Below are 14,887 nucleotides of genomic sequence, written 5' to 3'. Positions count from 1 at the left end.
TCTGTTATATTTTCTTTTATGTAGGATCTTGAAATATGCACATGCTTTAATATTGTTAGAAATTTATCTTTGATTTCTACTGAAAATCTACCATAGAGAGCAGATGAGAGAAAAGGAGAGTAACATTCAGAAGATAATTCAGGAGTGGAGAATACAAAGAATTTGGTGTTCAGTTCCTTCTTAGTTTTCATTTAGCTCCTGGTCATTTTATGATGACACTCATCTTCCTTGTCTTTCAATATTGGTCATTTGAAGACATAATTTAGTATAAATTTTCAAATAACTAGTAAAATTATTTCTTACAAAGCAGAAGTGGCCAATGTGATTTTTAATTGACTTTTTTATATTACTTAAGTGATGTTCTGTTAACAAAAGCTGATGTATGGTTTCTGGGAAGATTTATAACCCTCCACCCCCAACCAATTTTTGATTCTGTGTTGATTAATAACCTAATCTTGAATTTGGGATAACTTTAAAGCTTCTTCTCTAGCCATAATAAGAATTGGCAAGGATGAGATTTTTTTCAGCCACCTGAGAAAAACAAAGAATGAGTTCAGTAAGTTAAAAGAATCTCTTTATAGATCAGTAATGCCTACTAAGTATGTCTCCTGGAGAAATATATATATATATATATATATATATATATATATATATATATATATATATATAAATAACTATAAAGATGGTTTTAGGACAGGGACATCATCAATATGGCAACATAGCTCCTTCCCAACTTCAATCCCCCTTACAAGAAGACCAATTAGCAACTATACATAAACAAGACACCACTGTGATAAACCCAGAACCAGAGGTGAGGTAAATATTCCCAGGACCACAGAGACTAAGAAGGACTGCATTAGAAGGGTAGGAGAAACAGCTACACTTTGCCTGCATTGCTCCTCTTCCAGGCCAACACAGTGATGTACTGCGCCTATGATTCCACTGGTAGGAAGAGAGCCCCCAGTGGATATCCAGCTCCCCCAGCATTGCAGGACACTTCCCACAAAGCCCATTCAGGTTTCACCTAAAGTGAATAAATGGGCAAATCTGCATGGATAAACAAGTGGAGATTGCATAGAGATGGAGAAGGGGGAAGGGATTTACAGCAACCAGTGCTCAGATTTGGGTGGATTGAATTTCTTCATGTAGTGGTGTTCAAGCAGAGATCCTAGCCAGTGGGCCTGGCCATCTACAGAACCAAGCTGGTAGCCCCATCTGGCCAAGGTTTTCATTTGGCAGTTCTGCCTGATTTGGGTGCCCAGCCAACAAACTATACTAATCTGGAACTTGTTCTACAGCCCTGGCCAGAGAAGCAAATTTAGAGTGCTGTTCAATAACTGTGTATAGTCTGTAGTCCTGCTGGATGAGGAAGCCTGGCCAGAAAACCTGGGCAGCTATGGAGCCCATCCTATACTCTTTATTTGTGCAAGGAGCCAAGCCATCAGCCCTGCCAACTGCTGAGCATAACCTCTGGCCCCACAAAACCAGGGAGCCTGAACAGTGGCTCTGGGCAGGCTCAGAGCACAGCCTACAGTGCCACCAAGCTATAAAGTCTAGTTTATACCACTGCCCTATAGCAGAGCCCACCCTAATGCCCTGCCCAGGTCCTGAACACAGCCTGTAGCCAAGCCCAGGCAGGAAACCCAGCCACTGACCCTACCCAACCATGGAGCATAGTTTGCAGTCCCAACTGATGGGGAGCCTGGATAGAGACCCTGCCTGACCACAGAGCACGGTCTCTAGTCCACCTGACTATGAAATATAGCTGGATGCCCTTCTCAACCAAAGAGCCCAGCCAGCAGCCAATCTCATCATGAAGCCAGCCTGTAGCTTCATCATGTATAAGGGTGAAGCCACCCAAGAGAAACTGCATGTCACTTAAACATGGAGTCTAGTCAGTGACAACACTTAGGGAGCATAGACTGAGACCACACCAGAGCAGGAGCAATTGGGGAGCCCAGCCTATAGCCCTGCCCAATCACAGAGTACAGCCAGTGGCATCACCTTGGTCAGGAACACAGCCTGCAATATCACCCAAACAGAGATGATTGTAGAGCTCCATTGGTGGCCCCACCTGACTGCAGAGCACAACAAGCAGCCTTGCCCAATCAGGGAGGCCACCCAGTAGCCCTGTTTGAACATGCCCATCAAACAGGCCCATCACACAGCAAAGCCCAGGCAGCAACGCCCATCCCTTTACCTCAGAGCACAGGGAGTGGCCTTGCCCAACTAGAGACTCCAGTAGCAAGCCCTGCCTGGCCATAGATGCTACCAGCTGACCTGTTCAGTACCTCAAGCTGAGGGACTGGTGAAGATCTTTCTATGCCAAAGCAAACCTGTAAAGTTCAGAAGAGGACACAGCTAACTCAAATGCATAGATGTCAGTGCAAAGAACCAAGGATCAAAGAATCAGGTAAATATGACAGGAACAAAAGAAATGAATAAAATTCTAGTAACTGAGCCTAAAGAAATGGAGCTCTGTGAACTGTCAGACATAAAATTCAGAATAATCCTCTTATGGTTTAGTAAGCTACGAGAATACATAGAAAACTAAATGAAATTAGTTAAACAGTGCATGAACAAAAATGAGAAATTCAGCACACAAATAAAAGCCATCAAAATAACAACAACAAATATCCTAGATATGAAAAATAGAACTGAAGAATCCAGTAGAGAGATTCAGCATCAGACTTCAGCAAGCAAAAGAAAGTCAGTCAACTAAAAAATAGGTCATTTGAAATTATTCAATCAGAGAAGGAAAAAAAAGGGAGGGGGTGAAGAAAGTCTGCTTTATGGGATTTGTGGTACATCGTCAACTCATAGAAACAGAGAAGAGATTGGTGGTTGGTTGCTAGGTGGGTGAAGCGGTCAAAGGATACAGAATTCTAGTTGCAAGTTCTAGCCATGTAATGTACAACATGGTGATTATAGTTAGCAACATTGCACTATATATGGAAGTTACTAAGATAGTAGAATTTTAAAGGTCTTGCTACACACACACACACACACACACATGCAATGTAAGTATGTGAGGTGATAGACTAGCCCTCTTGTGATAGTCATTTTACAATGTATACATTTGTCAAATCATTACCTTATGCACCTTAAACTTACATAATGTTATATGTCAATTATCTCTCCATACAGCTGAGAAAAATACTTTATTGCTTTATTTATTTAATTTATCTGTATAAAACCTAGTGAATTTTTTTCTAACATTTTATCATAGAAATTCCAACTGTACACAAAAAAAGGAGAAATAATAGGATAACTACTTCCATTTGCCCATCATAGCTTTAACAATTATCATCTCATGGTCTAAATTATTTTATCTATACCCCTCCCATATTTTCCCAACCCCTGTATTATTTTGAAGCAATTCTCAGTATATCGTGGGGTCAGTAAATATTTCATTTTGTATTTCTAAAAGAAAGGGTACCTGAAACACATGAGCTTAATACTTTTATTACACTACAAAAAATAATGTTAACTTAATTTTCCTTGATATCAAATAGTCATTATTCATTTTTTCTAAAAAAAAAATAAAAAGAATCTCTCTCTCTTTCTGTCTCCCTCGCTCTCTCCCTCTCTTCTCATTGCCATTTATTTATTGCACAAGCTATGTTGTTTGTCCTGCAGATTTCCCTTGATCTAGATTTAGAGATTGCATGTCTAGCCCTTCTGTCTTGATGTAGTTGTTATTTCATGTTTCCCTGTCTGTTGTATTTTTCTTAAATTTGTAGTTTTATAGCTAGAAGATGGATTAGATTCTGGTGAGATTTAATTTTTTTTTTCTTGGTGGTAACTTCATAGGCAAAGCTGTATTATTCTGTAAGGAGAATATATGAAGTCCATTTTTCTCTCGTTAAGATATTTGCAGTCTTTGATGATGTTATCTTTTTCCCTCTTTCTTTTGAGATCTGGAGTGGAATTTTGTCTCTGGCTACATTATCTGATTAGGAATCATCAGTTTTGGCCACTGTGTTGTGCTGAGAAAACCTTGCTGAATTGCCTATGAAATTTTGCTGTAGTGAGCCTATTAGTTTTTCTGAATGAATGAGAGAAGGAGATAAGTTGTTTTAGTGCTTTAGAGTATTGAAATGCCAATACAGAGTTGTATGTATCAATTTGTAGGCAGTGGCTGGAAAGTAGGTTAATAACTTCACCACTCACTGCGTGACCTTAGGCAGGTTAATTCCATGATTGCCATTTTTATCATTTGTAAAATGAGCATAACTATACCTATGTTTCCTATGTAGGTGTAATGTGTGTATGTGTGTGTGTGTGTGTATGTGTACACTCAATAAATGAGAGCTATTATGTTTATATTTAAAATTGATTTTTTAAAATATTTTATTCAGTTTATTTGAGAGAGAGAGAGCATGCATGCACAGGCGGGTGGGGGTGGGCAGAGTGAGAGGGATAGGAAGATTCCCTGCTGAACAGGGAGCCCATGGTAGGGCTTGATCCCAAGACTCTGAGATCTTGACCTGAGCTAAAGGCAGATGCTTAACCCACTGAGCCACCTGGAAGCCACCTAAAATTGTGATTTATTTTGATAATAAATAATAATGCAGTGTGATTTGTCTTATTTTAAGATTGACTTGCTGATAATATAGATATTCCTATGTATGTGTGAGCGGTAGAACATTTATCTAATCAGCAAGTTTAGTCCATTTCTTTTATTTTTTATGACTAATGTTAAGAAAATAATATCCCTGGTTTGTAAATCTCCTAATTCCTAAATCCTACATTCTCTTAATGTCATATTACAGTATTATGTAACAGATCCACCCAAGAATCTTTCTTTCTCTGTGGTATATACCTTACAGTTTTCCTTGTGTTTGTTTGAAACCTACAGTTTCCTTTTGTTCCTTTCCTTTTGACATTTTACATCTTTCTAAAGATAAATATTGGCTTGTAGAAAGTTGAGAATGATACAAGTGATTCTTGTCAAATAGAAATGCAAGTGAAATTTATCTAGTAGAAAAGATAATCCAAAAGGTTAGTGTTTAATTATTAGAGCAATAGGAAGTTTTGTGTCTGTACTAGCAAACTAACTTCACAATTCTTTCAGTCACTGACAATGGATACTCAGTCTCTCAAATTCTTTTTGAACCAGTTTTACCATTATGCTGTTTCCCTCATTAATGAAAAAGTAAATCTTTGACATGTGCTCACTATATATTTGTATGAGAGCAATGTGTTTGGCTTTTTGAAAATTATGCCTCAGTTCTATGCTTCTAGCCTCAGCGGTGGACTTTGCTGACTGGTTCAATATTAATTATGGATTTTAAATACACCAATGACATTTCTGTAGAATTTGTTGAAGAATATATACATCTCACCTCATTGACACATCACCAACTGGAATCTATATCGGTTTTAGATATTTAGCCAAAGAACTAAACATCCCATCTACATCAAATAATCTGTAGGGTGGTATCACTGTTTTTGATGTAGGTCATGCATTATGATTTTCTGCATTTGTCAATATGTTCCGTTTTAGAAGACAAAGATTTCCTTCTATGAGAGTTAGAACTCTTTGTCTCTTTATTTTTAAAGTGATTGAAGATGTAAGTTTCTGTTTGGGGGGAATATTTATATATTTGTAAATATATATAGAATCTATATTAGAATATAGAATTATATTCTAAGTATTTAATAATAAAGAATTCATAAATTCCTCTTTTCTGAATTCTTCAAAGACTATGCTGTAATCTCCAGCCCATTTACTGCCCATCTCTACCAATTTTACATGCATAAAAAGGAAGGAGTCGTTCTTGCTTGGAAAAAAGATTAAATTCAACTATATTTTTAAATGCTGAGAGAGAAGTGTATGGGAAAATGAATGGAGACAAGGAATTCATCAAAGTTGAGGAAGGGGAGAAGTTTTCCAAAGGTTGTTGAGAAGAGAGTTTATGAGGGCTGTGAATTAAAAAGAGAAAGGAAATTTAATTAAAATTTGTGAGCAACATGTTGGACCTCTTAAGGTACTTTGAGATACTTGGTTATACAATGAAATTACCGTGAAATTACTTGATAAATACAGTTTGACCCCTGAATCATGTTTTTTTGAATGAAGAAGAATTTGGAGTCTAATGTGATTCTCCAAGTTTATTCAATTATATTTTTATTCTGCCAATATTTATCGAGTACTGATTATGTGGTAGGGTTTTATGTGCTAGATAAGTAGTCTGTCCTCAGGGATCTTATATTTTTATTAGGGGTTAGTAGGGGTGCGGAAAATAAACAAAGGAATAATGATAGAATATGTTTTATACATGAGGAGGAGATGGAGGCCATGAGGATATAAAACAGGCTGAGTAGGCTAGAGAGAGAAAAGAATGTTATTTTACATATGAGGATGAAGTAAGGCTGCCACTTAGGAAATAACACATTCCATTCTAGCCAGGTAGACAAAACTCATCATATTAAGTAGACCAGTCTCAGTAGATAGACTCTTGAGTAAAAATTTCTTAGATTTGAACCCTGATGGCGGTATGAATATGTAGTACTTTGTATTCTTCAGAAGCTAGCGCTGATATTAAATTTTTAAAAAATGAAACGGTAGAATCCAGAAATATTTTTGAGGGTGCATATGGCTGGGAAATATACATTAGAGAAGAGAGAATTTCAGTGAGCCCTCCCTAAAATCATTTTCTGTTTAGGAAAAGAGAAGTTATATGACATTTCTCTAGTCAAGATTTGTAACAGTTCCGTGGAATTCTCATAGAACATAGAGGCTCATCAGGGAAACAGAATATGAAGCAACTCTCTTTTATCAATTTAGAACTCCTTTGTCAAGGGAGGATTATTTCCCCATAAATTCGATTTAAAGGGAAGGAAACGTAACTCACTTTCAAGGTCATTAAAAAGGATAAGAAAAGTTAGACCCTATAAAAAAAAAAAACTTCAATAAGCTAAACTAACTGGCAGCATGAGAGCAAGATATTTTCTCAGTAAATATTGTATAGATGTGCTTTGTCAATTACTTTTTTTTTTTTGGACCGTGAACAAAATGTAAATGTCATGGATAAATGATAGCTGTAATGATGTTTTCCAGCATTGTGCTCCATGTTACCATGGCTTCTTAACAAAGATGTTAAATCATTAAGAGTCGTATTTCATGATAATTAACTGCAAATCTGGTAATATTACCACTTTTCATTTGGTGTGAAATGATGAGGGAGAACCACAAGGTTTATTGGAGGTACATGGCAAAGGACAGAGTGACTTAATGTATGTATATAAATCTTATAAAACTACCTATTGGACAGCATTTTATGATAGACATAAATTCCCATTCACTCTCCACTAGTGATAGACAGTGAAGTCTGCAGTGGAAGCAGAAAGCTGAGATGGGAAATCACCCTCAAGAGTAGAAGGAATTCATAGTTTCCTTTCCTATTCTTGCTCATTCTCTTTTGCAACAGCTAAAGAGTTCCTTGTTCTTGCCTAAGTTTTGGACAATTACACATTCTCATTAATTCTGTCTTATTAAATGTGCTTTATTATAAAATATCCAATAATGCTTTTATAATTAAGGTACTATTAGCTTTTGTCATTTTAAACTACTATTCTTCTGTCTGTATTTCTTTGAGTTCTGAAGTGTTCAGCATACTCATTCAAAATTTCATTTTAGGGAAATGAAAAATCAGGAGCACTCTGTGTTGTAAATATTTTCATCCCAACTTGCTGTTAAAAATATAAAGATGGTGGTTTGGGGTAGAAAGGACATGTTTTATGGAGTTGGATGCCCTGGTTTGATTTGCTCTTTGATTAACTTTTTTTTTTTTTTCCTATCTTGAGCCCTGCATTAATCAAAGCTTTTTCTGTTGCAAGTGTGACTGAAATCCAACCCAAACTCACTTAAGAAAAGAAAAAGGGACTAAATTGGCTCATGTATGAAATTTTAAGGACTGGTGGCAAGGCTGGCAAGAACAAGTTGCCCCAACCAGACCACCTGTGTCAGTCTCTCCATGTCTCAGCTTTGCTTTTCTCAGTGCAGGCTTCATTGTCAGGCAAGCTCTCTCTACATAGTGGGCAGAACGGCAGCTTTACATTCTTTGATCTTCAGAACCAGGGGTCTTGGAAGAAGACAGAAACTCTTTCTGACACTTTTGACTAAAGTCCGAGTGAAGACTGATGGGTCCTGTTCAGGCCAGCAGTTCATCTTAGAATGAATCCCTGAAGCTAGGAATAGAGAACATTGTGCTTTGATTGGCTAGGACTGAGTCTGTGTCTGACTCTCCCAGGACCAGTGCTAAATCATATGGTCAAAAGAGAATGAATATGAAATAAAGGAAGAGTAGTTTCCTGAAAAAGGAGACATTGAGTAGTCAAGTCATAGATATACCACTGGACTATACTCATTCATTCATTCTTTTCCAACTAGCTTTTAAAAATCAGCCCCACCGCTCTCTGGTCCGCGGCCCCGAACCCGAGCTGGAGCTGAAGCGCAGGCTGCGGGGAGCGGAGTCGGGAGGCCTGAGTGTTCGTTCCAGCATGTCGGAGGGGGAGTCCCAGACAGTAGTCAGTAGCGGCTCAGACCCAAAGGTAGAATCCTCATCCTCAGCTCCTGGCCTCACATCAGTGTCACCTCCTGTGACCTCCACGACCTCAGCTGCTTCCCCAGAGGAAGAAGAAGAAAGTGAAGATGAGTCTGAGATCTTGGAAGAGTCACCATGTGGGCGGTGGCAGAAGAGGCGAGAAGAGGTGAATCAGCGGAACGTACCAGGTATTGATAGTGCATACCTGGCCATGGATACAGAGGAGGGTGTAGAGGTTGTGTGGAATGAGGTCCAGTTCTCTGAACGCAAGAACTACAAGCTGCAGGAGGAAAAAGTCCGTGCTGTGTTTGATAATCTGATTCAGTTGGAACATCTCAACATTGTTAAGTTTCACAAGTATTGGGCTGACATTAAAGAGAACAAGGCCAGGGTCATTTTTATCACAGAATACATGTCATCCGGGAGTCTTAAGCAGTTTTTGAAGAAGACCAAAAAGAACCACAAGACTATGAATGAAAAGGCTTGGAAGCGCTGGTGCACACAAATCCTCTCTGCCCTTAGCTACCTGCACTCCTGTGACCCCCCCATCATCCATGGGAACCTGACCTGTGACACCATCTTCATCCAGCACAACGGACTCATCAAGATTGGCTCTGTGGCTCCTGACACTATCAACAATCATGTGAAGACTTGTCGGGAAGAGCAGAAGAATCTACACTTCTTTGCACCAGAGTATGGAGAAGTCACTAATGTGACAACAGCAGTGGACATCTACTCCTTTGGCATGTGTGCACTGGAGATGGCAGTGCTGGAGATTCAGGGCAATGGAGAGTCCTCATATGTGCCACAGGAAGCTATCAGCAGTGCCATTCAGCTTCTAGAAGACCCATTACAGAGAGAGTTCATTCAAAAGTGCCTGCATTCTGAGCCTGCTCGCAGACCAACAGCCAGAGAACTTCTATTCCACCCAGCATTGTTTGAAGTGCCCTCACTCAAACTCCTTGCTGCCCACTGCATTGTGGGACACCAACACATGATCCCAGAGAATGCTCTGGAGGAGATCACCAAAAACATGGATACCAGTGCTGTACTGGCTGAAATCCCTGCAGGACCAGGAAGAGAACCAGTTCAGACTTTGTACTCTCAGTCACCAGCTCTGGAATTGGATAAATTCCTTGAAGATGTCAGGAATGGGATCTACCCCTTGACAGCCTTTGGGCTACCTCGGCCCCAGCAAGCCACAGCAGGAGGAGGTGACATCACCTGTTGTGCCCCCCTCTGTCAAGACTCCAACACCTGAACCAGCTGAGGTGGAAACCCGCAAGGTGGTGCTGATGCAGTGCAACATCGAGTCAGTGGAGGAGGGAGTCAAACACCATCTGACGCTTCTTCTGAAGCTGGAGGACAAACTCAACCGGCACCTGAGCTGTGACCTAATGCCAAATGAGAACATCCCCAAGTTGGCAGCCGAGCTGGTGCAGCTGGGCTTCATTAGCGAGGCTGACCAGAGCCGACTGACTTCTCTGCTAGAGGAGACCCTGAACAAGTTCAATTTTGCCAGGAACAGCACCCTCAACTCAGCCGCTGTCACCGTCTCCTCTTAGAGCTCCCTTGGGCCAGGCCCCTAATCAGAGCTGTGGCCGTCACTAGATGGCAGCAGCCTTCCTGCCCCCTCCCCCCAGTCAGTATTACCCTGTGAAGCCCCTCTCTCCTTTATTATTCAGGAGGGCTTTGGGGCTCCCTGGTTCTGAGCATCACCCTCCCCCTTCCCCTTCTCTTCCTCCCCTCTGCACTTTGTTTACTTGTTTTGCACAGACGTGGGCCTGGGCCTTCTCAGCAGCCGCCTTCTAGTTGGGGGCTAGTAGCTGATCTGGCGGCTCCCGCCCAGCCTGTGTGGAAAGGAGGCCCACGGGCACTGGGGGAGCTGAATTCTACAATCCCGCTGGGGCGGACGGGGCGGGAGAGAAGGGTGGTGCTGCAGTGGTGGCCCTGGGGGGCCATTCGATTCGCCTCAGTTGCTGCTGTAATAAAAGTCTACTTTTTGCTAAAAAAAAAAAAAAAAAAAAAAATCAGCCCCACCATTATGCTATATCAGGCATGTGGTAGTAATGATGAGAGGATTTTTAAAAAGAGATGACCTAGCTTCTAAGAATTTTATGTAGCCATGTAAGAAATATTCATGTAAGAAAATACATACAATGCAATAAAATCATGCATTCAAAGTCAATGATCTCCCAAGGGAAGGATCTTCTAGGTTTCCTTGTTAGCATGAGGGAAAACTTGTTGTACTCAGTGAAAGTAGCACAGATGAGGGTATGAGGACATGGTACACATAAGAGCACGACTTGTTTCCACTTCAATATGGAATAATGACAAAGGACAAGGGAAGTAGCAGGAGATAGAGCTAAACAGGTAATCAGAGGCAGATCTTGGAAAGCCATTTTCTTGATCAAATGAGGCTTTATTATTTTTTTCTTGCTATCAAATGTGGATTATTAATCACAGGAATAATATATATCAAGTGTATATGGTAAAAATATCACTCTTGTGGGCATGTGGAGGGTTATTTGGAAGATTCTGAAACAAGAGGCAAGGTAGCTACTAAGGGGTTATTGTAACCTCCCAGCTCAAAGGATTCACCGACTCACTCATTCACTGATTTCCTCCCTTCCAACCACCCCCAACAAATATTCACTGAATGCCTGCTATGGACTGGGTATTGTGTGAGACAAAGTCTAAAGCAATAGCAATGGGGGTAGAAAAAAGAAGACAAATATGAAAGTAATTTAAGCAAAGAGTAACTGATTTGATGTCAAATAGCTTCAAGATGGAGAGGACAAGATTGTAGGTTTCCCGCCTGAGCTCTTGGGAGGAGGGTGATAAAATTCCTGAGCCAGATATTGTCCAGATCTGTTTACTCGACTGTAATGTGACAACAATAGCAAGAACCCAGCATCATAGGGCTATTATGAGGATGAGATCAGATGATACAAATATGAATAGGTTTTCATTTGTATACTTTAAAATATAAGTATACTTTAAAATATAAGACAAGGGCAAGATGTTATTTTTTCTTAAATGTAACATATTTTCAAATAATCTCTGTGATTGCTTTGGAGTCCATGAGGCTGTAATTTTCTCCTCTCAAGATGTACCCATTGGACAGAATAAATTAAATTGAAAGTCTTTACTATCTAGCTGAAATAAGCATTGTTTACTTTGGAATGTCAGTTTTTACAAGTGTCATTTTCTGTGTTCTGGCTTTTCTTCCATAATGCAGGGTGTTGGGGCTGGGGGAGGGGAGGTAAAAGCCAGTTCAGTTTCTCATAAAATTGCACATTGCATATTTGGGCGAGAATGGTTTTGTTTAAAGCTGATTCATTGGGATTTCATAAGAGACACTATTGTATAGGTACAATAACTGTTTAGCAAGTTTCTTTATGAGACATTTAGGATTATGGATCCATGATTTGCATTCATTGCAAACATTGTAACAACTTCCTTTGAGCCATTAAAACAAAGGTATTGAAAGGCTGTTAAGGACTGCACAAAACAGTGAAATCGCAACAGGTTCATTTATTGGTGAAAGTACTAGCAAGGTACAAGCCAGCATTACAAATCCAGGTCTCTTCTGTTCGGTTGTCACATTTAACTTTTTCCAGCCTCACTGCAAAGGAAGGGGCTGTGATTTGAGTAGGTTGGAGACTCTGAAATCATATTGCAAGACACTCATCCATCCATCCAGCCATTCATCCACTCATTCATTTCAGTTCTTAGGTGCTGGGGCAGATGCTGAAGAAAATAATATGCTATCCCTACAAACTATAATTGGAGAGACAGATACATAAAATATATTTGCAGTAAAATGAAAACGTGAAATGATAGGCTAAGTGCAGTGAGTTTTGGTTGCTGCTGGGAAGACAGAGCAGTAGGTTGAAGAGGGAATTGCTGAGAAGTAGAGAAAAATAGCGGACATTCCAGGCAGCCAGATTAATAAGTGAGTGTTGTGTTGCAAATTAAGTTGTGAATTCAGCTCCCTGGGAGTCACTAATGCTGGCAAATTCCATCAGCTAGCCTTTTCAGTTCCATCTCCAGGATTTCTGATTTAAAGGCAAATTAAGCTAACTGTTTAGTTGCTTCATAAAGTGTCCTATGTGAAAAACTCATCTAAACCAAATTGACCTGAGAGATGAAACAATAAGGAGAAGTTGACAAGTTCCCAGTGATGGCATAATTGAGTACAGCTGGCTGACCTTTGCTGTTGTCCCAGGAGTGATGTAGGTAACATTCCTTATATACCCAAATCAGCACAACACATAGTAGTTCCATGATAAACAGCTGATATTATCCATTGACAGAATACTAACTTGGCATAGTATTTGAAATTGTCAAAGAATTATTAATTGAACCCCCATTCTTTCAAAATAACTGTATTCTGGGACGCCTGGGTGGCTTAGTTGGTTAAGCAGCTGCCTTCAGCTCTGGTCATGATCCCGGTATCCTGGGATCGAGTTCCCCATCGGGCTCCTTGCTTGGCAGGGAGCCTGCTTCTCCCTCTGCCTCTGCCTGCCACTCTTTCTGCCTGTGCTCACTCTTGCTCCTCTCTCTCTGACAAATGAATAAATAAAATCTTAAAAAAAAAACAAAAAACTTTAAAATAACTGTATTCTCTTCCATCTCCTACATCAGTTTTGCCCTGTGCCTACAAGACATGAATAGTATAGATCCATTTAAGCAAATTAAAAAGAAGTTCAAATTCGTTAAAAAAATATATTGTCAGACTCTTTTGCAGGTGCACAGGAAATGGGATAGTGTTATTAGTTTAAAGGCGTTCATGACAGTTTCATGACCAAAAAAGGGAAAACTTTGTGGAGGATGCAGCCAGCACATCTGGTATTCATCAAAATTAATTTCTAATCTCATGTGCTCAAAACATATAAATCACTTTTATTTCCAAAATAATAGAATAGTGGAATGTCTATGAATTAGACACTATTAATTATATCACTACCAATGATAACTAATTCATTATGATTCAAATAAAGCTATCTGTATGTTATAAATAGGCAAAGAGAATCACAAGAAGTTCAAAAAAAAAAAAAAATCCCTGTGATCACTGGATAAAGTGCCAGGTCTCTTGAGTCCACACAGCTTTTCTCTAACTTTTCTGAATACTTTAATTGAAATAATCTGGACTAGTTTTACAATCCAGGTGACAAATTCCAACTCTGATCCTCTCAAATTGTATAGCCTTAAGCAAGCTAATTAACTTCTCTTGTCTGTCAAGTGAAGATGACATTAATACCCACCTCCTGTAGTTATTATGCAAAAAAATGAGATAGCACATGCAAAGGTCCAGCATATGACCCAGTGTAGAGAGTATATTTAAGAAATATTTGTTCCACTTATCTCCTTTGCTTTATCATTCACCCAGTATTAGCTTTTTTTTTTTTTGCAATGTGTTTTGCAATGAGTTTTTTTTTTTGAGATTTTAGTTTTTTTATTTTTTCAGCTTAACAGTATTCATTATTTTTGCACCACACCCAGTGCTCCATGCAATCCGTGCCCTCTCCAATACCCACCACCTGGTGCCCCCAACCTCCCACCCCCCACCCCTTCAAAATTCTCAGATCGTTTTTCAGAGTCCATAGTCTCTCATGGCTCACCTCCCCTTCCAATTTCCCTCAACTCCCTTCTCCTCTCCATCTCCCCTTGTCCTCCATGTTATTTGTTATGCTCCACAAATAAGTGAAACCATATGATAATTGACTCTCTCTGCTTGACTTATTTCACTCAGCATAATCTCTTCCAGTCCCATCCATGTTGCTACAAAACTTGGGGATTCATCCTTTCTTTTTTCTTTTTTTTTTTTTTTTACAGCTTTATAAACATATATTTTTATCCCCAGGGGTACAGGTCTGCGAATCGCCAGGTTTACACACTTCACAGCACTCACCATAGCACATACCCTCCCCAATATCCATAACCCCACCCCCCTCTCCCAACCCCCTCCCCCCATCAACCCTCAGTTTGTTTTGTGAGATTAAGAGTCACTTATGGTTTGTCTCCCTCCCAATCCCATCTTGTTTCATTTACTCTTCTCCTACCCCCTCAACCCCCCATGTTGCATCTCCTCTCCCTCATATCAGGGAGATCATATGATAGTTGTCTTTCTCCGATTGACTTATTTCGCTAAGCATGATACCCTCTAGTTCCATCCACGTCGTCGCAAATGGCAAGATTTCATTTCTTTTGATGGCTGCATAGTATTCCATTGTGTATATATACCACTTCTTCTTTATCCATTCGTCTGTAGATGGACATCTAGGTTCTTTCCATAGTTTGGCTATTGTAGACATTGCTGCTATAAACAT

At 39.7% G+C, this 14,887-nt stretch overlaps 2 protein-coding genes across 2 annotated transcripts in view; both read left to right on the top strand.

Annotated features, from left to right (window-relative positions):
* Positions 1-14,887, top strand: part of MACROD2 (mono-ADP ribosylhydrolase 2) — a 2,010,404-nt gene that overhangs the window by 1,253,115 nt on the left and 742,402 nt on the right. The gene's annotated exons all lie outside the window — the stretch shown is intronic.
* Positions 8,410-10,323, top strand: LOC125108574 (nuclear receptor-binding protein-like). Its single transcript, XM_047744582.1, is given in 2 exon segments — positions 8,410-9,743; positions 9,745-10,323. Coding segments are annotated over 2 exon segments (1,608 nt in total). The 5' UTR covers positions 8,410-8,508; the 3' UTR covers positions 10,118-10,323.

Source organism: Lutra lutra, chromosome 9, assembly GCF_902655055.1.
Source record: "Lutra lutra chromosome 9, mLutLut1.2, whole genome shotgun sequence".
Classification (NCBI taxonomy): domain Eukaryota; kingdom Metazoa; phylum Chordata; class Mammalia; order Carnivora; family Mustelidae; genus Lutra; species Lutra lutra.
The sequence above is the reverse complement of the archived record's forward strand: the minus strand, read 5'-3'. Positions and strand labels throughout refer to the sequence as shown.